This window comes from Rhinatrema bivittatum, chromosome 6, assembly GCF_901001135.1.
Source record: "Rhinatrema bivittatum chromosome 6, aRhiBiv1.1, whole genome shotgun sequence".
NCBI lineage: Eukaryota > Metazoa > Chordata > Amphibia > Gymnophiona > Rhinatrematidae > Rhinatrema > Rhinatrema bivittatum.
Window position 1 is genome coordinate 318,545,622 of NC_042620.1, and position 26,493 is coordinate 318,572,114.

Genomic DNA, 26,493 nt, shown 5'->3' on the forward strand with positions numbered 1-26,493 from the left:
TTGGAAAGTAAGAGGCAAGGCCGTGGAGGCATGCGTCTAAGTATATGAAACTTACCTCATCCCGCTTTAAATTTTTTTAATTTGCAATTACATTGTCAGTTTATAAGAACAAAAAACAAGGTGAGATTATTGCAATTTTTGGAATACATAGAATCAATTTGGTCTCATCTTTAGCGGAGATTGATATAAAGAATTGGATCTATTCATTGGTATTTATGTTCTTTTACAAAATCATAAGCAGCATGGAACAAGTTGATAGGGAAAGATTTACTCTTTCAAACAGTACTAGGGGACACACCCCATGAATCTGGTAACAGAATAAAAATACATTTGAGAGTTTCTCAATGTATGATTAAGCTATGGAATTTGTTGTTGGAGAATGCAGTCAAGGCTGTAATATAATAGTTTAAAAAAAAGAAAAGATTAACAGACATAAGGGCTCCACTTCTGGGAATGCCTTTGATCTGATCCAGCAAGGTGCTTGCACTCTTACAGACAGAAGGTAGCCTTCAAACCATATCCTTTTGTCAAAAAAAAAAAAAAAAAAAAAAAAAAAAACCAGCTCCTGGACCCGAGTCACTCTTTATGGGATTGTATGCGGAAAATCTGCCTGGAATCACCGAAAATCTGAAATCTCAAAGCACCTCCCTGCACCTTCCTGTAAACTGCACCACACTAGTTTTTATAATCCCTGCAGGCCTAGGACCTCAACTACTGTTACCTCCTCTTTGGAGGTGCTCACTGGGATAGAGAGAGAAGGAGGGGGGTCTGGGGCCTGTCCTGCTGGGTGGTAAGTAACCTTGCTGTTGTAAAACTGACACAGATCAGATTCGAAGTAAAAGATAAGTGGCTGAAGCCTCAGAGTAAGGCACCGAGAAAGCAAGAGACTCAGAACAAGACACAAGTGCGTACGTTTGCCTTGACCTCGTTATCCTGGGTTAGTCTGAATCAAAAACTTCCATTTAGTAAGGCCAGACCCTAAATGTCTAGGCTTCCTGTGGACCACACCCATGTTCAAAAAAGTTATTTTAAAAAAAAGTGCCTTGAGCTAAGAGTCATTGTGTCCCCGCCTACTCCCTCTCCTCACTGATACTTGCGGTGTACAATGCTTCGGCTGTCTGTCAGTTTGCGTCATCCTGTTCCTGGATAAGCTGTTAATCAAAGCACTGGGCAGTAGCTGGAATAACCCCTCTAGGATCACAGCTGTGCAGTGTAACTCAGTCTACCTAGTTCCGCAACAGCTGCAACCGAGAATGTAGTCTGTGGCCTCTGCTGCCAAATGTGGCCGCCTCTGGATCCCTGAGCCAGGAACTAAGGCTTACCAGTTTCATGCTTCAGGGAGTGCTCCAAATAAGGGTGCCGGGGAAAAAAAAAGACCTCTAAAAGAGCTGGACCAGGAAGAAAGGATAAGGAACGGTGGGAAAGGCAAGCTTTACACTTTGGCAATTGCACAGAGATCAAAACCTGACACAGGAACTGCAATACTTCCAATGTTTCCCTGCCTCTTTTAAAAGAAAGGAGGCTCTAAGAATGAGGGTGAAAGGGAGAAATCCTAGGAAATTTCTCTTTACAGAGAGGGTGCTGAATGCCTGGAATGGCCTCCCCCCATTGAGGTGGAGACAAAAACAGTATTCTGAATTCAAGGCGGCATGGGAGAAGCACAGAAGATACCCGAGGGAATGGCAGAGAGCAGAGGTGACAGCGACCAAGAGAAACAAACTTGCGCCTAAAGATGAAAGATTAACTACTACAGACAAGATGGTGCACAGCAAGTACAGAAAAAAAAAAATTGGCAGAAGTGCAGATTCAGTTAAACATCTCACTGGTGGGCTAGAGGTGCCGTCAGGGAGCCTGAATACAGAACGGCACAATATGAGGGGTGGAATTGCACCAGAAACCCACTGGGACCATTCCAAATCTCATCGATAAAAGCTGGACATTGTGGGGCAGGAGCAAAGGGCAAACCCCGAACAGTTTCAGGGGTTCCCCTCCACCCTTTTATTTCACTAACCAAACATGACCTAAAGAAACGGAACGGGGCGAGGTTTCAAGACCTTAGGGCCTCATTCACCAAGCATTTTCCCCAGATCGGGAGGGAAGCCCTTCAGTCAACGACCGATTTCTCCCACTGCTGGCTCGGTGGCCTGGAAAAGTCTCTCTGAGGCCGGTTTTAGATCTCTTTTTAATCAACCCCTTTAATAATCCAGAATTACCTTCCCACCTCGGTTTTATGGCTCTTATGATCATGTGGGTTTCACTTTTTATGCTTCTGGCTTTTACTTATTTCGTATTTTTAAGTTATGCTTTGTCCGAGCTTGTTTTTTGTTCTCACCGATATCATTTGCACAATTTTATTCACGTTAAGTGTTCCCATTTATGAATGTTTGACCATAAGCTGCTTAGATCTATGGATAATGCGGCACACAAGCGTTTTATCAAATAAAAAGGTACATCTTACCCCCCTCCGCAGATCTTCCATGGGCAGAACGTGCCTCGCATCAACCCAGAGAGGCAAGATCTGCGGATGGGCTCAGATGTGGTGTGAGAGCGGAGGGGTTGCTGGCATGTCCAATTTAAAAAAAAAAACATTTCATTTGTTTCGTTATAAAAATAAAGTTAACACAAAAATGGAAAATATTAATGAAATTCCACATTTCAAATGCATGCATATCCCTGGCCTGCGTAATGTATGGAGTGAGTGAGAGAAGATCCTTAAGTACTTAGAGATGCAATCAGAGAGCAAGAAACTGACTGGAAGATACAGAAATAATCCCCATTGTACTGGGTGCAAGCAGCCTGATAAAAGAAGAAAAAAAAAAAAACAGAGGCACATTTTGATCTGTTGCCTGCACCTATTGCATCCTATGCACTTCAGAAGGAAGCTCCCTGGCAGTGTGCAATTAGGGAGAGCACCAGCAATAAACCTGAGGCAGAGACTGTATCCGGCGTGCCCTGGATTATGAGTGAGGTTCATTCTGATCACAGCATGCGTAAAAGTAACCTTTGGAGACTACCACCACAGAGCTGGCAGAGCCTACAGACTTCAGAATATTTCTTACCCCAGTACTATATAAAGTTAGTCTAATAGATGTAAAACCACATGCATCATATCCAACAAAAGCATGCCGAATATCAAAAAAGGATCTGGTGGCTTCATGGAGGGATGTTTACTGCCATGCCATATGGAGCAACCGGCTTCGACTCCAGGACCAGGACTGAATACTGAAGAGGCAAAAGCAGTCCCAGTGCATGGTCCCCGACCGAGGGCCGTTGCTGCAATGATGGGGTTAGGTGAGCAGGGAGGGGTAGAAAATAAGGGGAAAATACCCAGGTCGTCCCAAATGAAGGTTTATGGCCTCGCTGCCTAATAGAGGCCGGCTGCCCACAGGAGCAGGAGGAACCTGCTGTGTGTGTATGAGGAGAAAATAGATGGCATGAAGAAAGGAAAAAAAAAAAATCTATCAAGGTCTAAGTGTGACAAGTTACAGAATTCCTCCCACAGCTCCCCGGAAGTGAAGTCTCTTAAAATTATCAACAAACAGGAAGTGGATGGAGATCCGAGTGTGGCTATTTGTCCTGGCACACACCACTTCCTGCTCTTCCGGCAAGAACTGACCAACAGCTGTCAACTTCGGTCTTAACCTCAAATGCCCTCAGGTAGTCACAGAGTTCCTGTGCAGATGGTGCTGAAGCTCCTCAACCATGACTTGCACTGGCAGAGCTGTGCGGGTTAATCCTCCATTCTCTGTTATTTCAATCTATTCCCAGATGAGAAAGAAAAGCAGAGCTGGGGCATAGCTTGAGGCCTCCCCCCTCCTTTCCATGCTGCTCAGGACAGATGACCCAAGCTCTTCTCCCATTAAATGCGCTCACCTGGTCATAGAGTTGTTTCCCCATGGTGTTGGGCTGGATAGCAAACTCCAGCTCCGCATCCATGGTGGTGACTCGGACATTGATCTGCAAGATACAAAATGCAAGAGTGGATTAGCCTCCAGGGCACAGCATGTTTCTTATGCCCTACTCTCAGGGAACGAGGACTTATTTTTCTGTTGTTCCTCATCTATGATCCACCTTGTAGGAAAGTCAGAAAAAAACAAATATGAAAGAACACAAACCAACCATTAATAGAGAAGCTGCCCCACACGTGCGCTAGTATCTTCCCCTTTTCAAAGAATAATCACTTTGAGGAAAGAGGCAACGAGTGGAATGCCACACTGACCAGGCCTGAGGCCTGTGCCGTTCAATATCTGTGTGAGAGCTATCACCAAGGAGTTAGGAGGGGGAAAAAAAAAAGCGTCTTAGCGGCTGCTGCCAAGACCTGCAACAGAACGGGCACGCTCGAGGAAGTAAACAGAATGAGAAGCAATCAAAGGGTTATATTTACTAAGCACGTTTCCCCATAAACACAGAATGGGACAAAAGCCTCAATAAATCAGGCCCCTAAGAAAGCCCGGAGGCGTGATCAAGCTGCTTGGCAGCTACCCAAACACACAAAACCAGTTGCACGTTTTGAGGTGCAGAAGTGCACAAGAGCATTACAAGATTTGAGAGGGTTAGATACAGATGTCCAAGCAGAAGAGAAAATTAGGATTATATCCCATGACCGAGGTAACAAAAGCATGCAACAAAGCTGCATAGGGAGAGGCATAATTAGTGGCAATTCTTCCTGAGTTTGAGCCTCCAGAACTGGACACCTCGCATCAACAAACTATAGAAAAGGGGAGGGGAGGGGAGGAGCGTGGGACCATCCAGAAGAGGGCTTCCAAAATTGTGCAGGGTCTAACTATGCGCATGACACAAATACCAAAAGAATTAATAATGCACAAGTAGCCAACGACGAGAGAAGCAGCTCCAGAACAAGGGGTCACGTCTTAACAGGGTCAAAAGTCCTGACAGACTCAGGAGCAACCTCAGAAAATGTTTTCATGGAAAGGATGTGTGGACCAACCTCCCAAATCAAGTGGTGAAGGCTAAACCGTAACAGGAGGCAGCATGAGATGATGATAAAAAAAAAAAAAAAAGGCAAAGAGATGGCAGAGCTTGACTTGTTAAAAAAAAAAAAAAAAGGGGGTGATTTGTGTCAGCAGAGTACAATTGATAAACTTAATCACTAAAACCTGGCCTGGCTTTTTAGCAACCAACAGGCCCATACAGTAAACTGTGCGGGAGAGCCGGCGCTCCGAGGTGAGCGCCCACTCTCCTGGGTGCGCGATTCAATATGTAAATTAGGGCCTCCTTATTGGGGAAAGCAGCAGCTGTCAGCCGAGGCTTAAATTTTACCAGCATCTGTTGTCGAACCCACTGACAGCCACAGGTTCGTAAAATGGACGCCGGCAAAATTGAGCATCGGTTTTCCAATCTGCAGGCAGATTTTAAGATTTTCTTTTTTTTTTAAATTTTTTTTATTTTTGGGGCCTCCAACTTAATATCGCTATGATATTAAGTCTGAGGGTGTACAGAAAATCAGTTTTTTCTGCTTTTCTGTACACTTGCCCGGTGCCGTCTGAAATTAACTCCTGCCAAAGGCAGGAGTTAATTTGAGAGTAAAATGTGCGGCTTGGCTGCACATTTTGCTTTCTGTATTGCAGGTGAATACCCAATAGGCTCATCAACATGCATTTGCATGTTGCGGACGCTATTAGTTTTTTTTTGGGGGGGGGGGGGGGGTTGGCCGTGTGCTTCCACGCGCTATTACCCCTTACTGTCAGGTCGATCCAGTAAAGTGTGCTCCGGAGCGCACTGTCACCCTGCTCTGGACGCGTGTTTTCCCTTACCCCTTATTCAGTAAGGGGAGGAAAACACGCGGCCCACCCGCGGCACCTAATAGCGCCCTCAACATGCAAATGCATGTTGATGGCCCTATTAGGTATTCCTGAGCGATCCAGTAAGTAAAATGTGCAGCCAAGCCGCACATTTTACTCTAAGAAATTAGCGCCGCCCAAAGGTCGGCGCTAATTTCTTCCGGCGCCAGGGAAGTGCACAGAAAAGCAGTAAAAACTGCTTTTCTGTGCACCCTCCGACTTAATATCATAGCGATATTAAGTCGGAGGTCCCCAAAAGTAAAAAAAAAGTAAAAAAAAAATAAAAAAAATTTTGAATTCGGCCCGCGGCTGTCGGGCCGAAAACCGGACGCTCAATTTTGCCGGCGTCCGGTTTCCGAGCCCGTGGCTGTCAGTGGGCTCGAGAACCGACGCCGGCAAAATTGAGCGTCGGCTGTCAAACCCGCTGACAGCCGCCGCTCCAGGCCAAAAGGAGGCGCTAGGGACGCGCTAGTGTCCCTAGCGCCTCTTTTTCCTCGTTTGCACCGCGTCGCCTAATTTAAATACTGGATCGCGCGCACCGGCCCCTCCATTGCCTCAGGTACAAAATTAGATTGTAAGCCCTCTGGGGATAGGGAAATGCCTGCAGTACCTGAATGTAATCCACTTTGAAGTGCCTGGAAAAAGTGCGAAAAGCAGAATATAAAAAGATAACTAAATAATGCACACAAGTCCTGGAGCCTCACAATTTTCAAGAAGCAGTCACATTTTATCTTTTAAAATCTTATACTGATCTCTTCAAGTGTCCCCGATGCAGTTTACAAAATAAAACAGTCAAACTAAGAAATGGCATATGGTCCCAAAAGGAAGACAAACATTCAATACACAATGGACAGAGGAATTATAGTCTGTTTTATCCACCATTCTTCTCCAAATAATCTCTAGTATTGTATTTCTTTTTTTGTCCAATGTGTACTGAGCTAAGGATTTCAATGTATTGTCCACAAGGGCTCCCATCTCCTCCTCCTGGGTAGTGACTCCCAATACAGAACCCAGTACTATGTATCTGTAGCTGGGATTATTTTTTCCTATGTGCACTTTTCCACGTTAAATTTCATCTGCCAGATGCTCAGTCTCTGGTGTGAGTATGCTCCCAATATCCTCCCTCAGTAAAGACAGACAAATAATTCAGTTTCTGCTGTTTCCTTGTCCTCCCTAAGCACGCCTTGGTCATTTACATAAGAATTGCCATACTGGGTCAGACCAAGGGTCCATTAAACCCATTGTGTCCAACAGTGGCCAATCCAGGCATAAGAACCTGGCAAGTACTTAAAATTAGATCAAGCTGTTATTGCTTATTACCATAATAGTTTATGGATTTTTCCTTTGGGAACTTTCCAAAACCTTTTTTAAACCCAGTTACACTAACTGCTGAAACCACATCCTCTGGCAATGAATTCCAAAGCTTAACTATGCGCTGAGTGACATCCGACTCCTTCACAGGCTTTTTACCTCAAATGTATTTTGAGGTGTTTTTGTTTTTAACACATTTTTACTTCTGAACTTGTCCTGCCTTACTATTTTATATTTAACTTGCCAGCATTTATGCTCTTATTTTCCTCATTTGCATCTGTTATCCATTGTTTGAATGATGCCCTTTTGGTTTTAAATTACCTCTTTTACCTTATCATTAAACTATGCTGGCAATCATTTGGTCTTCTTTTGGTGGTCTTTATGTGCGGAATACATTTTGCCTGGGCTTCCAAAATGCTGAAAATGCACCTGCAGCTTAACTGCCACTCCCACATTAGTTAGAATTCCACTGGGATCTTACAAGGGCTGCTTAGTACTGGGATAGCCAAGCTTTCACTGCAAGCACTGAGAAATTCCAACTTCTACTGCATACTCAAACATACAGGAAATTCCTACTTGCACAGGGATGGCTAAAAGAGTCTCTTTCAGAAGTGGCTTACAAAATGTCAACTTAGAGCAGAATATATTATGAGACACTAAATATTTGCATCTCTCAAAGCACTGCTATATTCACAGAGTTCGCATATGCTGTGCGTGCATTTTGGCACTAAAAGTCTGTACAAACTTGAAAAATAAAACAGAACCAGAATACAGTTGCTGGCACTCACTGCATTACATTTTTTTTCCACAGCAGCTCTGAAATCCTTACAGGGCTGGGCCATGACTGGCTCCACTTGGAGCATAAACTGGTATGCAACCAGCTAGAGGGAAGCCACCTTTCCTTTTTTTTTTTTTGTTAACTTTTGGGCAGCAGTTCAGAGGCCTCAATCTGCTCCAATTTGATAAGGAATTGGAAAAGAAACACATGCAAAACTCCTCTGTACTATGCTGAGCCTCTGACTTTAGTAAGGGCTACTCTTGATTCGCTGTAAGTCTGGGTGCACTTTTAGTGATCTGAGCCGAGCACACCCCACCCCCACTCTGGCTGGAGAGCATCAGCAACTTGAGCAGATCCCACCACTCACGGCTGGGAGCCTGGCACAGCCATCACCTCCGTACATTCCTGAGACATCTTGAAAAGGAGCCTGCAGCATTCCCGGGAGAGAGAATTATCAAAGAGACATTATCCAGTACAGTAACAGCTTGTACCCTGCATTTTCAGCCAGGATAAGAATTCACACACAAAAAAAAACAAAAAGCAAGGAACTCTCAATGGGCCGAAGAGTAAGCACCGGTGTAGTTTTATTGTATGCATTGAAAGGATTTCTACACAACTTTAGTGAAATCTTATTCAGTTCCACCATCACTGAATGCTTTTCACATGCTGCACATTTATCCACACAGAAAAATGCACATCCTTAAGGGGCAGAGGCACTAAGCCCTGAGCTGCAGTGTCTAAACAAAAGCTACCGCTGCAATAACTAATATGCCAATGACTGGGAATTTTTAAGAGGGGGCACTAACCCAAACATATGCCCAAGACACACTTAGCATGCAAAACACGATTTATGCATGTAAAACATGTTGTGCAAATGTATCTTGTGCACAAAGTACTCTGCACATACGTGCTTTAGTGCAGAATGTCCTTTCGGTCTCCTCGCCCATCCGGGGAGGGGACAGGAGTCGACGGCCGAGAAGTCATCGATGGTGGACGGTCACCGGAGGGTTGACGATGGTGGTGCAACTTCGACGGTGCCGGTTCCGATGACGTCGATGCTATCGATGGCGTTGGGGTGGGTGCATGGAAGAGGAGCCCCATCTTCTCCATCCTGGCTTTGCGACCCTTAGGTGTCATTAAGGCACATTTGGTGCAAGTCAGGACATCATGCTCACTACCCAAACACAAGACACAAACCCTATGGGGGTCTGTGATTGACATAGTCCGGGTACAGTCCGGACAACGACGGAACCCCGTCGCCATGGCCTAGGGCCAAATTTAGCCGCGGGATCGGTAAGTGCCAACAGGCCTCGAGGGCCAAAATAGACGGCAGTCGATGAAAAACGGCAAAAAACTTACCGGAGTCCGCGAAGGTGACAAAAATTTGTCGAAGGGAGACCCCTGAGGGGCAAATTTTTCTTCGGAAAGAAAAACCGAATTCCTGTCAGGAACGTGGTAAGAAGAGCTCCTTTCACCGCGTGGCAACTGCTGCGCGGAAAAAAGAAGACTGAGGGGAGACCCCTGCGGGCTGCAGGGTCAGTGCCTTGCTGGGCATGCCCAGTAGGGGCCAGTCAAAGTTCTGTTAAACTTTGACAGAAGTTTTTCCGTGGTGGGCTCCATCCTCGATGTCACCCATTTGTGAGGACAACCATCCTGCTTGTCCTCTGAGAAAAATGGATTTGTGCACAAATTAGAGTTTAGAACCCCTGTCCCATGAACACTGAGCTCTGCCCCATAGACTAACAGTCCAAGTAATTTTATGCCATCTCTGACCAAGAGTTAGGTTTCCAGAAATAAGAAATGCCTGGTGAAGCCTACACACCTCTCCGCATCAGGAAGTAAGAGCTCATGCCTTCAAATGCTTGAGTGCCAATCTGTGTGCACATTCTTTGCACACAGAACTCCTTGCTGCATCAGGAGTAAAGCCTGTGTATAAAACATGTGCAGACATTGGCAGATAAAACTGCTCACAGCCCAACACACCTCTTAAACCAAGCCCCAATCTCCTAAATTTGACCGAAATGGGTTAGGATAAAAGTTAAAATAAAATCCATTACAATTCATGGGAAAAGCATAAATAAGGGAAAACACGAGTATAAGGCTAGAGAGGTGGTTGGGTCTGCAGTACTGGGTCAGCAGAAGGGCATCACCAAACCAGGTAGACTGGATAGCCTTTGTGATCTGGTGGCTGTAGGGACTGGATGGCTCAGAGGAATGGTCACAGCATTAAGAGTTTTCCAACTCTAGGCCACCGGTCTCTGTTCACCTCCTAGGCCACTCTCTCAGGTGGGTCTCTGTTCCGTTCCAGAGACCACAGCAGACATTCACATTGTGGTTCCTGTTCACCTCCTGGACTTCTGTTGTACACTGTCACATACTGTCAAGGACACAAAAAGGTCCTGTGAAGTCTTGCTGGATATCCTTGATGCAGGCTGCTCAGATTTATGCTCCCAGGAGACCTAACAGGCCATCAGATCTCATTCGTTTCCCACTACCTAAAAGCCCTCTGAGGTAGGGAATACCTACAAGTACCTGAATATAATCTGCTTAGTCCCTTAAAAACAGAATATAAATCAGAAAATCATGCCTGGGACATGACCAAGGTGATTGAATGTAGTCTTCTCACGCACAAACCCTACATCTTCCCCACCATGACCTGTCTTTCTTTACAATAGAAATGTTAATGTGAAAAAGAGGTGAATGTACAGCCTAACAGTACAGTCCTCCGACTTTGAGGATTTTCTTTATGGGCCAGAACGCCCTTTACCCAACAGCACATCCTAATACAGAAGCAGGCAGCTCCTACCCTGAAGTGCCACAAACAGGTCTGGTTTTCAGAATATCCATAATGAATCCTGCCACTGATCCCACCAGATACTTGTGACCTAGACTGGCCACTGTTAGAAACAGGACACTGCCCTTGATGGACCTTTGGTTTGACCCAGTATGGCAAGTCTCGGTCTTATGAATATGCATGTGGTACACTTTTGCATGCAATGCCTCCAGTATATATAAATACAAAAATGACAGGAGAAAAAAAAAAAGAGCAGAGAGACCATATGGTGTGTCTAGTCTGCCCATCAGCCCAACTAATTTAGCTTTACAATTCCCATTCCTCCCTCAGAGATCCCGTGTTTCCCCTCTGCTTTCATGAATTCAGATACTGGCCTTGCCTCTACCACCTCCATAGGAAGCCCCGCTCCAAGCATCCACTACCCTTCTCTGTAAAGAAATATTTCCTAAGAGCCCAGCCCTCGTTCTAGAGCAGCGGATCCCGACAGTTTCTGGGTCATGGCACAAATGGCATAGGGCTCACGTCATCACGGCACACCAGTACCTTCCCTATCCCTCACTCCCTTGGCATCACTTCTCTTCCCCCTCAACTGCTGGCATCACCTTCCCTTCATTCCCTCCCACCCCGCATGATCACCTTCTCTTCTCTCCCCACCGGCTTTTCCCCCTCTTCCCTCTCCATTCCCACCACAGCAATCCTAATCTTCTTCCACCATCCTTGGCAACATCACCTTTTCTCTTCTTCTCCACACCTCTGGTATCACCTTCTCCTCCCATCCTTCTTCCTTTCTCTCCCTTCTACCCCCTGCATCTTTCCTCTTCTCTCAACCCCTGGTATTTATCACCTTCCCCTCCCTTCTCTCCCTCCACCCCCATTCACCTTCCCTATCCTCTCCCTTCCACTCCTCCCTGATATAATCTCCATCAACCTCTCCCCTACCCTCTCCCCTCCTTGGCATCAGTACTTTCTTTCCTTCTCCCCCCAAACCCCCAGCTTCCTAGCAAGTTTCACCTCTTCTATCACTATTTACCTGCTGCTGCTTCTTTCTCCTCCGCCTGATGCCCTCTGTAATGGGAACCGCATGGGGCCAGCAGGACTTGAGACTACAGGGCGATCCCCCATGCCCTTTCAACTGCAGAGGAGAGCACAAAAGCAGCAGCCGGTCAGCGCTGCTCTGACTCCCCCTGCTGGTGGGAGGGTATCCTGCAGGCCAGCCGCTTGAGAAAGAAACTGAAGATTGTCATGGCACACCAGAGATAAAGCTACAGCGCACTGATTAGAACAGCGTTTCCCAGAGCCTCCTTTCCTGAGAAAGATCCACCTCTTATGCATAGAGATATTTAAATACCTTCAAGGTTTCGATCATTATCTCCCCTATCTCACTTTTCCTGTAGGGTACACTTGTTTAGATCTTTAAGTCTTTCCCCATATGCTTTAGTACGAAGACCACCGACCATTTTAGCCGCCGCCCTCTGGACTGATTCCATCCTGTTTACATCCTTTTGAAGGTACTGTCTCCAGAATTGTACACAGTATTGTAAGTTAGGTCTCAAGGATCCTCACAGGGACAACATCACCTGCCTTTTTCTGCTGACCATTCCTCTCCCTCTGAGGCCAAGCATCTTTCTGGCTTTTTCTGTTGCCTTATCTACCTTGCTTGGCCACCTTAAGATAGTCAAATATAAATTACCCCCATATCCCGCTCTTCCTTTGTGCTTAGAAGAATTTCACCTCCAATACTGTACCTTTCCCTTGGGTTTTTGCATCCTAAATGCATTATTCTATTTTTTAGCATTAAATCTTAGCTGCCAGACCTCAGACCATTCCTTAAGCTTCACTAGATCCCTCTTCATGTTTGCCACTCCTTCCTGGTTGTCCACCCTGTTATAGATTTTGGTATCAGCAAAAAGACAAACCTCTCCCAACAATCCTATGTCACGTCACTCACCAAAATGTTGAAAAGAACCAGTTCAAGAACCAATCCCTGAGGCACACAGTGCTAGTAACCTCCTCCCCTCAAAGAAAACTCCATTTACCACTACCCTTTGTCGCCTCCCACTCAGCCAGTTTCTAACCCACTCAGTCATTCTAGGATCCATACCAAGGGCGCACGATTTATTTATAAGTCTGGCAAAGGCCTTGCTGAAAGCCAAGTACATTACTTGATTCAACTCTGGTCACCTAATCAAGGAAACAGTCCTGGTAAAACCTTGCTGCCTTGGATCTTGTAATACATTTGATTGCAAATATTGCACTATCCTCCGTTTTAGCAGCAAGTCTATTAGTTTGCTCACGAGGTCAGACTAATGTCTGTAGTTTCCAGCTGCCTCCTTACTTCTACTTTTATGAATAGGAACCATATCTGCCGGGCTCCAGTTCTCCGGAATTATTCTGGACTGAGGAAGCATTGAAAAAGATAACCAGGGGAGTTGCCAGAACTTCTCCAAGTTCCCTTAGTACCCCCTTTCATGTATCTCATCTGACCCCATCTACTTTTAAAAGTTTAGTTAGTTCCTCATACACTTTTCTGACAATTGATTGCAATTTACCTTGCTTCCAATCTTATTTGTATCCACAGTGAACATCAAGAAGAAATTAAGCAATTTTGATTTTCCTTCATCAGCTTCTACATATTCTTCCCCTTCAAATCAGCCTCACAATGCCACTTTTGCACTTCCTTCTATCGCCAACATCTAAAAATAGTCACACCCCCCCCCCCCCATTTTTACATTTGTATTCCTGACTACTTTCCCACCTTCTCTTAGCTTTTCCAGATATTGTCACTTGTCTTCCCTCTTTGTGATCTCTTGTAATTTGAATGCTGACCTTTTCTCCCTTACCTTCTCAGCTACTTTAGAAAACCACAGCACTCTTTCCTTTAATTACTTTAACAAAAGGTTAATTGCTCTTATATCTCCATTTAGTTTTCCCAATGCTCTTCTTACTCTAGATTTTCCCAAGCAGTTAATAGCTCGTTGAGGTACTCCCCCATTTTAACAAAGTTAGCTTTCCCGAAGTCTAGGATCCTATTTTTGGATGAGCCTTCATCTCCTACACTCTCCACACCAGCTGGTGATCACTGGATCCCAGATCATCCACTACAGAGACACTGTTCTTGTTGATAAGCACCAGGTCCAGTATTCACCCCATCTCATGCATATTCATTGTGGATATCCTGAAAACCAAAGTCTAATGCTTACCAACTTTTAAGCAAAGCAGAATAAAATGCTTTCACCAAGAACACAGTTAGCCAAGTGCATGCATGACTGCAAAATTAAACAAAACATTTTTTAAAACTGAAGTTTAAAAAGGCTAAAACCCTGCAGCAAGATTAAGCCACAGCAGGCATTTCCCAGCTGTTCACATAGATGGAAAGGATCTTTTATCCAGCCCTGTCTCATCCCTCAAATACACCCATCCACAGACAAAATATGAAGCTCTTCAGGGCATGATACAGCCACACGATGGCATTTCACAATGAACAAAACCACTGTGTGATAGCAGAATCTTCAGGTACGGAGAATGTGAAATCTCAGCTGTACGGATATGCAGGGATGGAAATAGGTAGAAAGTTTTAGGGACTGGGTACATTTCCTAATTTTACTATCCTTTTTTGTTGCGACTTTGCTCTTAGCAATTTTTTTTTTTTTTTTACTTTTCTGAATGATTTTTCTAGCCTTGCTTGTGTGTCTCATCAGTTCTCGTGATCTCCTTTATGGCAGTGACAGGGAAAAGCCAGATTAAAAGTGAAAGAGTAAGCCACCGCCCTTGCACGTGAATCCCATGCGCAAGATTCAATACATGAGCTGAACCTTACGTATCCATAGAAGTCCATTCTAAATTATATTTTTCATCTTCCATTGTTTGGCATTGTACTAGTAACCTCGGCCTCTAGTAAAAGCCAGCTCCTCTCCTCAAGCCTGGTGCTCCAATGGGAAAGCTTGCTTGAAGCGTTCTCCACAGAAAGCTGTGTGTCTGCACCATTCCAAGGCCTTTTTCAGCCAACGGAGCGCATTTAGCAGCTGTACTGGTCCAGGAGCAAATCAGTTGATTTTTTTTTTTTTAAATTGATGTGGTAGTACCCAAAGCTTTTAAAGACCACAAAGTCCCTTTTTCAGATGTGACTGCAAGGCTGAAGGTGGCACTTACAACCAGAGAATATTGTGAGGTGGGATTCCCACAGGAGAGATGGGCAGGAAAAGGTGGTGCTAGAGTAAAGTGTTAAGATTAAAGAATTTTAAACAAGGGATTCTGCAGTAAACAGCAAATTCTGTGCCCAAGGAAGAGTAAAGTCTTAATAAGCAGCATCTGATTTTGAGCCAATCTGATGGTCCAGCAGAGAAGCCATGCACTGCCAATACCTGCAGCTGAACAGTCATGCCCTTATGCTAGCTCCGGTGGCCGGAAACGCATGCCACCCAGAAAATCTCCTCAGTGGGTTTTCCCCACTCTCAGGCATGAGGCTGCAGTCTATGCAAGCCAGGATACAACTGAGAGCCAAGGGGAAAATACACTTGACCAAGCATGACAACTCCATGCTGAAAGCTACATGGCAGGACACAAGACAGAAATTGGTCCTATTAGAGATCCTTTCTTTTAAAAAGTTAGCACAAGTCAGTCACTTTTCCTAGAATGCCCTTCACACACACAGCCGCCCCCCCTCCCGAATCTGCCTGCCTTCTCTCCTGCACCACCAGCTCTCATGGAAAGCCACGGAGCCACCCTTAATTCATGGGTGTGACGCTGGAAAGAGTTACTAGCAGTGAAGCGATCCAGGTACAAATTGTGCCAGATCATGTAGAGGGAGCGGCTGGCTTTCTTCCATAAGCACCACGATGAACGGCCTTGTAAAAGCACAGCCCCTGGCTGCTGCCCCTTGCACTGCCCATTCCAGTCCCAGGGAGCCAGGAAGAGCCATGCAGGATGACTCCGGAGGGGGGTTCTCATGCAAGCTGCAAGGAGACTCCTCTGCTGCGGAAGTGGGCCTGCCTCAACTCGTCAGGGTCATGAGCCAACTATAAACTCTGGCGTGCCCTGGAAGGTTTGCAGATTCAGGTTGCCTCAAGATAAGGTCATAGTAGTAACGTTACCTCTAATTTAAGTAAAGCTTTATTAGATTTTCAATCTGCCAATATCAAATCTTCCCCATGTTTTGGGGCCATCCATCCCAGAAAGAACAATTCAAACAGACCACTTAACCTGACCTGGTCCTTCCAGCTAAAAGCCACAACAAAAAACAAAAAAACAAAAAACACCTTCATACAATATGCATGGAGGCGTTCTCCCGTAACCCACCTGCCCTCCTCTGGCTGAAAGAAAACTCGCTATTACAGATATTGTTTAAGCAGCATTCATGATCCCTGGCAGCAGACATCAGAACATTGAACACTCAACAGGCTCATACAGAAATGGAGAGTGGGGTGGAAGACTGAGCAGGAGGAAGCTTACCAGGTCAATTACTCTCCCAGCTCAATGGGAACTGGTATGAACTACCCAGCAAACTCTTCCCCCACTCTATCCCCTCCCAACTTATTTGAGTCAATCATGGCAATGAAAGTCCAGGGCAATCACGGGAAGCCACCATTAAATGACAACTGGAGACTCTCCCCCAAGGATTGTGAAATCATCCCTTGGCCAACTCAAGAGCCCAATGTACCATGCACTGAACGTCTGACACAGTAAGGAAAAGGCATGCTAATGCACTGGAGTTAGAAAGCAGGCCAGCCCAAAAATCTGTACAGAAAACCAAAGCAAAAAGATGTAAATGCACAAGCCCCCATGCAGGACTCCTGAACCCTCATACACTAACCCAGCTCTGACCAGGAGTTAAGATTTCCAATCTTAAAAACTGAGTTAAACCTGTGCACCTCTGTACATTGGGGAAGAACAGCTAATGCCTTGATTAATACAGGATTTGCATGGAGGTGCGCCACTGTGCACGCTAAACTTGTTAAGTCAGGAGTAAAGTTATGTTAACACGTTTCAATGTGCGCGTCATTAAAACTGACCTAACAGGGAGTGAAAGACCAGAGCCTGGGAAGGAGTCTGTATGGTCTTTAAGTTGACTTTCCTGATTGGACAGGAGTAAAAAGTTTAGAAAAAAATTTTAGATACCAAAATTTCAGCATCTGGAATGAATAAATACTTTATATATAAATAAAAAATATTTCTATAATTTGCTGTTTGTGTGCGAGTTGTGCTCAAAAAATAAGCCACCCACACAAGCATAGCTGTGCTGCGTTTTTACAAGATAGTTTTGTTAAGTGTCCCACCCAAAACTGTACCTTAAGTGCCTGAAAAAGAAAGCCATGATTCTCAGGGGAGATAGAAAGTCGGTAATGAAGAGTTGCATGCAAGCAAGAACGCACAAAGGAGCAGCTCTGCACTCTCACGTGCTGCGAAAAAGCAAGCATGTATGGGATCCGTGGTGCGCTCTCGGTGGTAGGGGAGCGAGCCTGCGACACTAAAGGGTGATGACATAGAACTTCTTACAGTTTTGTGCTATTGCTTCTCCCCCTCTACTTCTCCCTTTCTTCAGCAGCCTAGTGGCTGCTCTTTACCCCTGCTTCACGCTATAGGTGGATGATAAATATTTTAACAAACTTGACAAGGAATAAAAGGGGATCTTTGAGCCACTCACTGGCTGTGTGGCTGCCTGATAAATACCACAATTTATATAAAATACATTATCCCAACCAATTAAATGAAAGGAAGGGAAGCTACAGCTCAAACATTTGCTCTCCCCCCAACCTAACAGGAGCATAATCAAATGTGAAAGGGAAGGAGTGGGAAAATATTTACAACAAAGATATAATTGCAATGGAGATATAATTGCGATGGAGAAGGTACAGAGAAGGGCTACCAAAATGATAAGGGGAATGGAACAACTCCCCTATGAGGAAAGACTAAAGAGGTTAGGACTTTTCAGCTTGGAGAAGAGACTGAGGGGGGATATGATAGAGGTGTTTAAAATCATGAGAGGTCTAGAAACGGTTGTTTACTCTTTCGGATAATAGAAGGACTAGGGGGCACTCCATGAAGTTAGCATGGGGCACATTTAAAACTAATCGGAGAAAGTTCTTTTTTACTCAACGCACAATTAGACTCTGGAATTTGTTGCCAGAGGATGTGGTTAGTGCAGTTAGTATAGATGTGTTTAAAAAAGGATTGGATAAGTTCTTGGAGGAGAAGTCCATTACCTGCTATTAAGTTCACTTAGAGAATAGCCACTGCCATTAGCAATGGTTACATGGAATAGACTTAGCTTTTGGGTACTTGCCAGGTTCTTATGGCCTGGATTGGCCACTGTTGGAGACAGGATGCTGGGCTTGATGGACCCTTGGTCTGACCCAGTATGGCATTTTTTATGTTCTTAACAAGCTGACACTTTTTAGAGCAGCCTGGGGCAAATTTTGAATGTCAGCTACTTTTTTGCTCCTGTCTTTTGAGGGGGGCGGAGTTTCACTTGGAAGCTTTTGTCTCTCCCCACTCTTTCCTGGGGGCAGGAGGTGGTACCAGGACCACCACAGGCACACTGGGGGGGGGGGGGGGGGCTGTCTTCCTCAGTTTGCTGAGCCAGGAGGAAGGCAAAGAGGGAGAGCAACTCCTTGGACTTGTGTTTGCAGAGATGAAGGGTTTTGGAGGAAGGTGGGTTCCCAGCAGCGTAGCAGATATTACCACTCTTCCTCCAATCATTCGCAATCCTATCCACTGCCTGTCCCCCTGGCTATGGACAGCAGGATGCGGGGCTGTGGCACGTGGTGCCTTCTCACTCCTCTCTCATCCCTCCTCATTCTCCTTCCTCTTGCATGGTGTCAGATCTCTATACACGCACTTCTGGATAGCCTAATCCAGAGAGACTCAGACTTTGTATCCATATTATGAGTTTCTGCATTTTGCCCCCCAAAGGATGCAGGCAGCGGCACAATGTGCATACCCCCTCCCTCTACAGCTCCAAGAAGATGGTGGTGCAGCTGGGAGCTCCAGGAACCACCATCCATTCTTGGCTTTCCCTGGCAGACCGGGCCCGGTACCATCCTGCTCGTGGCCTGCACCACCCTCCACTTGTGCTGCTCTCTACCTGTCTTCAGCCCTACAAAAGCAGCACTAATGCCAGCAGCAAGCACCACAACGAGCCAGTGGCGCACTTGCCACTGACTCGCTGCCAACTGCACTTCCAACTTCAGCCATCACAGCTGGTGGCCGTGGCAGAATGTGCCACCACAGTGAGCTGGATCAAGCTCTTTCTGCCATGCATGCTGGGGGCCGGATGACGTTCAGCCACGGGCTGTATCTGGCCCATGGGCCATGATTTGGGAACCCCTGGTTTAGAATATATTCTGAGCCAGCTAACGTGGGTGGGGAGAGGAGGTAAGAGACTGTTTTCCTGTAAACTAAGCTTGCAGACAGCCCCCTCTCCTATTCAACCACTCTTGTTTTATTTTCCAGTTCTTCTGTGCTCTACGCCACCCTCCTGCCAATAGAAAGCCTGAAGTGGGCCCTGCAGATTTCTGCCTGGGTTATGGCTCAGTATCCCAGGGCAGTGCGGAAAGAATTTGATGCTTTACTGAGAATTAAAGGAGCCCTCCCTAACATGAAAGAGAGAAGCCTGCCAGCCTGAAGTGTCAACTTTAATTTTAAAATCCCCATGAACCCAGCAGCTTACCAAGCTGCCTTTGTACTCAAACATTTAAAAAAAAAAAAAAAGGAGCCTCCTGAACGAATCCAGGAAAATGAGCCCCAGAAAGCAAGCAAACGGGCGAGAGCGCGAGCCCAGATTCATGCCTTCTCCCACACTGTCTGCATCCTGGGCGCCCATTCCATCCACCCTCCCCCAGCAAGATAGGATCCTGCCCACTTTGCACTAATCACCAGAGACAGAAGCTGATGAAATCTAGCTCTGATTTTCCCATGCAGATACCAAGACTCGAGACCACCCCGTGATCCGCCGGGTACACTGCACCCAGATAAGAACCCAGCACCGCCTAGCAGGGAGGGCTCACAGTGGCTATCGCGCTTCATCTCTCCACATGACAGGTTTGCCACCGGATGCCCATGCTGCCTGTGTCCCACAGCATTCTGGGATCTGTAGTCCTGCGCATCCAGCCTGTCATGGGCCCATTTATTTATTTCTCTGCTTTGAAGTGGACTCAGTCTTACAATTCCATTCAACCCTCCATGCATTCAGTGTTTCAGCAACGCTGAGCGAAGAGGCACCCAAGCTGAGATGGGTCCATCACCACAGTGAGGGCACGAGGGGGGGGGGGGAGATTAAAAGCCAGCAAGGAACACAGTATCTGATCAGAATCAAAACTCAACTGCCACAAATCCTTTAACAAAGTCCATTTAGTAAGGACCACCGTGTTACTGCCCGAGAACAGCTGAGCGAACTGGAACGCAGACAAAAAAAAAATAAAATCGGTTTCAAAGTTGCACATTAAAATCAAAGGCATGAACCCAATCCTACGTACTGCTTCTAACTAGTTCGCAGCAGCGGTCTGTACATACGAGAATATTCTGGCCTACATTACCCATAAGCCACGCCTCGTTTTCTTGCTTGAAGATCTAACTAAAGGAGAGATTAGGCCCCGCAAACTTCTGCTAGAGACATGAAACGTGCATTAAAAAAAAAAAAAGAAAAAGCCATCCTCTCTCTCTTTTAGCAACAAATGCACTCATATAGGCGGATTATAAATGCTTAAAATAAATGAATGCTTGCCCCTAAAGAAGCCTGCACAGCAGGAGGTATGAACGCAGAGTGTACGCATTTCCTTGGTCTATACCACGTCTGAAATAGAAGTGGATTGGAGTCACTGCATCACCAAGACAGCTCCTGCCCATGTGGAGTCTGCTCAGTCCTCACCACAAAAAAAAAAAAAAAACTTAAACCCCAGTGAGATGAAGACTACCGGCTCCATGCATACTACTGTACGTCCAGTTCTGCCCACTTCTACAGTTTCTGCTCAGTTTTCCCAAGAACTGTTACCGGGAGGGGGGGGAGGGACAGAAGGTAAAGCAGCGACTTCATCTCAAACCCACTAAGGGATCTTGACGAGGACCCTTCTCCAGATAGCGAGGCAGGTAAAGAGCACTCCCCTCAGCGCTGAAGGCTGTGCGACTATGCACGGTGTGCCTCTGAATACACGCACGCTGTTCAAATCGCTGATATCGGAGGAGCCGCCAAAGAGCCAAGAGGACACCAAGCAGAGTAGCCAGGCTCTCTCTCTCTAGTTTGGATCGCCAGTTAAAGCTGGCAGTCGGCCCTGCTGCTGGGTAATGAATACCACAGAGGCCCTGCCCCCACAGCAGGAATACTCACCACATCTGCGGCAAGCTCTTCCTCTCAAGCACTTCCCCAGGTTTTGCTGGAGCTGCGTCACATGAAAGTGCTTACAATACCTGAAGGGATTATAGTTCAAATAGACAGTCTTAAAGGGGCCTTTTCATACTTTCCTCCTCAGGAAACAAGATACCAACAGGTATCCTGATAGACACCCAAGAGTCACCGCCAACCCCAAGTAACACTGGAAAAAAAAAAAAAGAAATTAACCCTCAAGAGAACCCAGAACTGAAGTTCTAACAATTCAAAATCCCTTTGCCATAATTACTATTCGCGTCAATGACCTAATAAGGCAGTAAACATCTTGCATTAATTTTATTTTGTATCTTCTGCCCATGCACCATACAGAAACATTACACAGCCCAGTGCTCTAGTGCAACACTACAGCTGCACTATCAGGTACAACTTCAAGTTACACAAAAGCAGAAGGCAGGAAGGAAGCAGGGGTTCCCTTTTTACAGAAACACTTAATGAACTTCCTGTAGAGACAAATGATAAAAGAAAGGCACATTGTACCACAGAGGCAGGTTCACAGGCAACTCCTCCCTCGCACCAGGAGAGTACAAGCCCCCGTCAATGGGAGCAGCACTGGTGCAAGCTTAAGCAATATATTTCAAAAGACGCTCAGACTATGCTGCTGATGTGAGAAAGCAAAGAACTGCTCAAATAGGACAAGGGAGACGCGTTTAGCAAGAGGAAGATGTAGGAATGAAATGAGATGCAGCCATGCCCACTTCACACACAATAGCCACACACACACAGCCATGCCCACTTCATCGCACAATACTGACACTCCGGCGGCCTTCGCGTAGAGCAGACTCACTTCTGTTTTCCATTCTCTCCCTCCCCCCCGTACTTCACTTTTGACCTTTGCTGTTGCAAGCTGCACCCAGCAGCAGCTTCCGGAGCACAGCACAGTTGGGTGGATCCAGGGGGCCAGCCCCCTGCCACAGGACATGAGTAACATCCTCCTCAGCCACCTCCCGTCAGCAGCTCTGGCGGAAGCAGAAACTGAAGAAAAAAAATGGGCAGCTTGGGCGTGCAAACATGTCGCCGATTCCGGAAGGTGCTGCCGGGTTCTCCAGAACGCCTCAAAAAGCACAGCCACCCCGTTAACTTATCAAGGTTATTAAAAAAAAAAACTGGTTGCGACAGTAGTCAAGAACCAGCACGCACCTGTTTCGGCACCACCAATCTGCTTTTGATAATCCGACTAAAATTTCATAAATTTCAGGCCTAGTTGTTAAGCAGAAGCAGAGTGGTGTAGCTCTCCCCCAGTAAACCACATTTTGCATAATCTCCAGGCCCACCCAAGGAACAAAACCCGGGTTTGGCAATCAGACCCCACAGCACCTAGCCCAGATACAATCACAGATCAAGAAAACGTGGCAGAAATATAAAGAGAGAGTCCCAATTCTAATGGGCACCACTGGCCTGATTAAAAACCTTCCAAGCGCACCTTGACGTGTCCCCGTACATAGTCTGCCCTATGAACCCCGGACAGCGTCTCCTTTGCACAGTGCGAGCTTCAAGAAAGGCATCAGCAGTAAATCTGAGAGCCTCCGACCAGCCAGCATGGATTTAGCAAAGGAAAGTCATGCCTTACCGATTTATTACCGTTCTCTGCAAGTGAGAACAAAGTACACACAGAGGTGAGCCAGTTAACAGGGCGACTGGATTTTCAGGTGGTGTCTGATGAAGTCTTTCTTCCATAACTTTCTACTTTCATGAGAGGAGAGGTCTCACTGGGCATAAGCGCCTGGTCAGTTTTTCCAACGAAAGGAGTTAAACAGTGGAATGCCTCTGGCATCTGTGCCGGGATCCGCCTTTAATTTATTCATTAGTGATCTGAAAAAGGAAGTGATGAGTGAGGTGATCACACAAAAATAGTCAAAGCGGACTGAGGAATTACAGGAGGATCTTCTGAGCCCAGGGGACTGGGCAGCTGGATGGCAAATGAAATTTAATGTAGACAAAATGGGCAAAGTGACGCCGATGGGAAAAATAATCCCAACTACAGGTACCCAGCGCTGGGTTCTACCCACCCAGGAAAGAGGACCTTTGAGTCCCTATGGATAATATATTGAAGATCTCAGCATGTGGTGAGCGGTTAAAAAAAAGCAGATTAAAAAAAAAAAGCATTAAGAATTATTCAGAAAGGAAGGAAAACGGATTAATGCTTCTATATAGATCTATGGGGCAGCTGCACCTCGAGTATTGCGTGTAGTCTGGTTGGTCCTTCTCGAAAAGGACACAGCAGAACTAAAAGAGGTGCAGAGAAGGGCAGCCAAAATGAGAAAGGGGATGGGACGGCTCCCTTAGGAAGAAAAGGTTAGGACTCCTCACCTTAGAGAAGAGGGAATGTGATAGACATTTACAAAGCCTTGAGCAGAGTGGAAAAGATAAACAGGGAATAGTTCTTTACTCTCAGATAGCACAAGGACTAGGGGACACACCGTAAAACTAACAGTTAGCAGAAATTAAACAAACTGAAGAAAGGTATTTCACACAACACAATGAAGCTGTGGAATTTGCTGCTGGAGTATGGCCAAGGCATCTCTCAGAGCCAAGTTTAAAAAGGGTTTGGAGCAGTTCCTGGAAGAAAAAAAAAAAGTCTATAAAAACAATTAGCCAGGTAGACTCTGGGAAGCCACCGCTTATCCCTGGAAGTGAGTAACAAGAAATGGATCTACCAGATACCTTCCGAGAGATCCAGATTGGCCGCTGAGAGAAAGGCCAAGGGCTTGATGGATCCTTGGTCTGAGTCAGCATGGCACTTAAGAGTGAAGTTCATTCCTGTATGTGCAAAACCTAAACCATTTAAAGACACGACCCCACAACTCCACCTCCCCCACCACTACCTAGCCAGGAGGTTGACCCTACATGGTTTTCTTTAAAGCTAGAGATTGCTTAATCCAGACTACCACAAGTAGTCTCATCTGTACTATCCTGCATATCTTGCTTTTGAAGATGCTCCCTGATCACCCAATGCCAGGAGATGCTGTGCTATAGTCAAGGGTCACCCCAACTTCTAAGGTAATTACTCATGAACTACAACTCTGCAGGGGAGGAAAGCTTGGGTCTACCCAATTATAGTCAAAAAGGAAACCCAGGAATGGGTCAACAGGGTTTGAACCCACAGCCCTGGGGATTCCAGACCATGGACCTGCCAGAGCTGAGGAGGCTGCTGGCTCTCCAGCAAGTTCTAGGATTTTTATTCAGTTTTCCTGGAGTCACGCACCCCTGCAGGCTCCCTACTGGCAAGCAGTAGGTTATCCCAAAGGGCGGGCTGTACATTCAGAGCTCTAGCCTGACATACCTTTGCTGGTCCAAGAATCCTCTTGATGTCCGCCCCATGGAAATGCTGAGAGACTCCTGATTTCCTGTATTCTTGCCTGGTAATCGTGCTCTTGCTGGATAAACCTTCTGTCTTTCAGCACAGTTTCAGTGTCCTGTGTGTTGAGTTCCAGTGTTCCTGCCTCACCTCCAAGCACACACCTTCCCTTCCAGAGTGGCCCTGATTGCTGAGCCCAGACACTCCCTGACAGTACCACACTATGTAGTCAAATACTACCTGCTCAGAGGCTAAAATGGGAAAGGGGGTAGAGAGGAATTACAGCCCCAGTAGTCTTCTTAAACACAAAATTATGTAGTGCTAAGAAAAAGCGCAGGGTCAACCAGGCCAGATATGGATATTCCCTCTGCAAGCCAACAATTTCCACCCATCACATACAAAACCTACCTGAAAGAACCACCAGCTTCTCAGTGGGGTCAATGATTTTTTTTATACTATTTTACTGACTCACACCAGGGACTTTGCCAACAGGAGGGATCCCTACTTGCTTTACCTTCAAGTTTTTCTCCCATCAGTCAAGCCTGTCCAAAGACCAAGGCATTTATGTCAAGAGATCCCACTCTGCCCTTGGACTTGAGGAATGGAGTCATTGCCTCGCAACATAACTGTATAACCTCTCCAATGAGCTACCGACTGTGTATCAAGGAGATCACACTATATCTTCTCCACTTGGAGAGAGAGTGTTCCTAAAATAACTAAGAGCTGGCTCCTGGGAGCACCACATATCCCTGCTGGCCTCCATTTCAGAGACTGGCTGCAGACAAGCTACAACAGAAGGCTTGGGAGCAGCAATTGCTACTAGCCAGAATAAAACCAAACCTGCTGGGCAGACTAATGTACCATATTGGTCTTTCACTCTCAAATAATGCCTCTTGTTCTCCAAAGAAGGGCAGCAACTCCGAAACTCAGCCAATGGGGAGCCAAGCAACCCAGTCTAAGAATACATTCACACACAAAGCCAGGGGCCTCTGAAAAACACAACATTTTCATAAGCAACACTGAGGAAGGATTATCCAGAAAGGTTTATCTTTTTGTGATACCAAAATCTACAACAGTGTAGACATCCAAGGTGGCGTGTAAGACAGAGAGATCTAGCAAAGCCGGACTTAATGCTAAAAAAAAATAAAATAAAAAATGCAGAGTCATGCATTTGGGCTGCAAAAACCCAAGCATTGGGAATGAAATGAGCAATAACTGGAGGTGATTTTAATCAGATGATCAAGGTTGCAGTAAAAGCCAGAAACATGTCTGGATGCATAGGAAGAGGAATGGTCAGCAGAAAAAGGGAGGTGAAATTGCCCCTGCATAGGTCCCTGGTGAGACCTCACTTGGGATACTGTGTACAATTCTGGAGACCGCACCTTCAAAGGGATATAAACAGGATGGAGTCAGTCCAGAGGGCGGCTACTAAAATGTTCAGTGGTCTTCGTGCTAAAGCATAGGGGGATAAAGATCTAAACATGTACACCTTACAGGAAAGACAGAATAGGGAAGATGCAAGATTTTAAATATCTCCAAAGTTTCCATGCAGAAGAAGCAGGCCTCTTTCAAAGGAAAACAGGCTCTAGTCATGGGATGAGGGTGATACCTAATGAAATATTTCTTTACAGAGTGGTGGATGCATGGATCAGCCTCCCTGTGGAGGCAGAGACCATGGACAAGAACAGGGGATCTCAGAGGGAATGGCAGGGATCATATAATTAGCAGATAAAATAGGATGGCAGAAAAACCCATACAACCTACGTTATTAACCTGACTTCAAAGAAGATCCAGGAAGGAGAGAAACCATTTTTTTGATTGAAAAATCTGAGAAAAAAGAAGAAAGATGCTACAAACTTACAAAGAGTTCAAACAAGAACCAATCAAATATAGTCTTAGTTTTAAAGAAACGCCTCAAAATGTGTGGGGTAATCAAAGTTACAAAATATGAATTCAGTGAACCCCTCTAAGCCTCCCCCCAACCTTCGGAATTATGCATGCTTAGAACACACCCAGTACTGGAAAACGTTACACGTTTGTAAGAACGAAATTAGCCTAAATTCATGCAAATATTTTTGTGGTACCCGGAATTTGCTAGCGCACACTCACAAGAAGCTGAAGATGAAACTAAATTAT

At 45.8% G+C, this 26,493-nt stretch overlaps 1 protein-coding gene across 1 annotated transcript in view; it reads right to left on the reverse strand.

The window, feature by feature from the left end:
• Nucleotides 1-26,493, reverse strand: part of MSN (moesin) — a 116,381-nt gene that overhangs the window by 47,289 nt on the left and 42,599 nt on the right. The window contains exon 2 of the mRNA XM_029607557.1: nt 3,874-3,957. Within this exon, the coding sequence (XP_029463417.1) occupies nt 3,874-3,957 (84 nt within the window). The remainder of the gene's footprint in view (nt 1-3,873; nt 3,958-26,493) is intronic.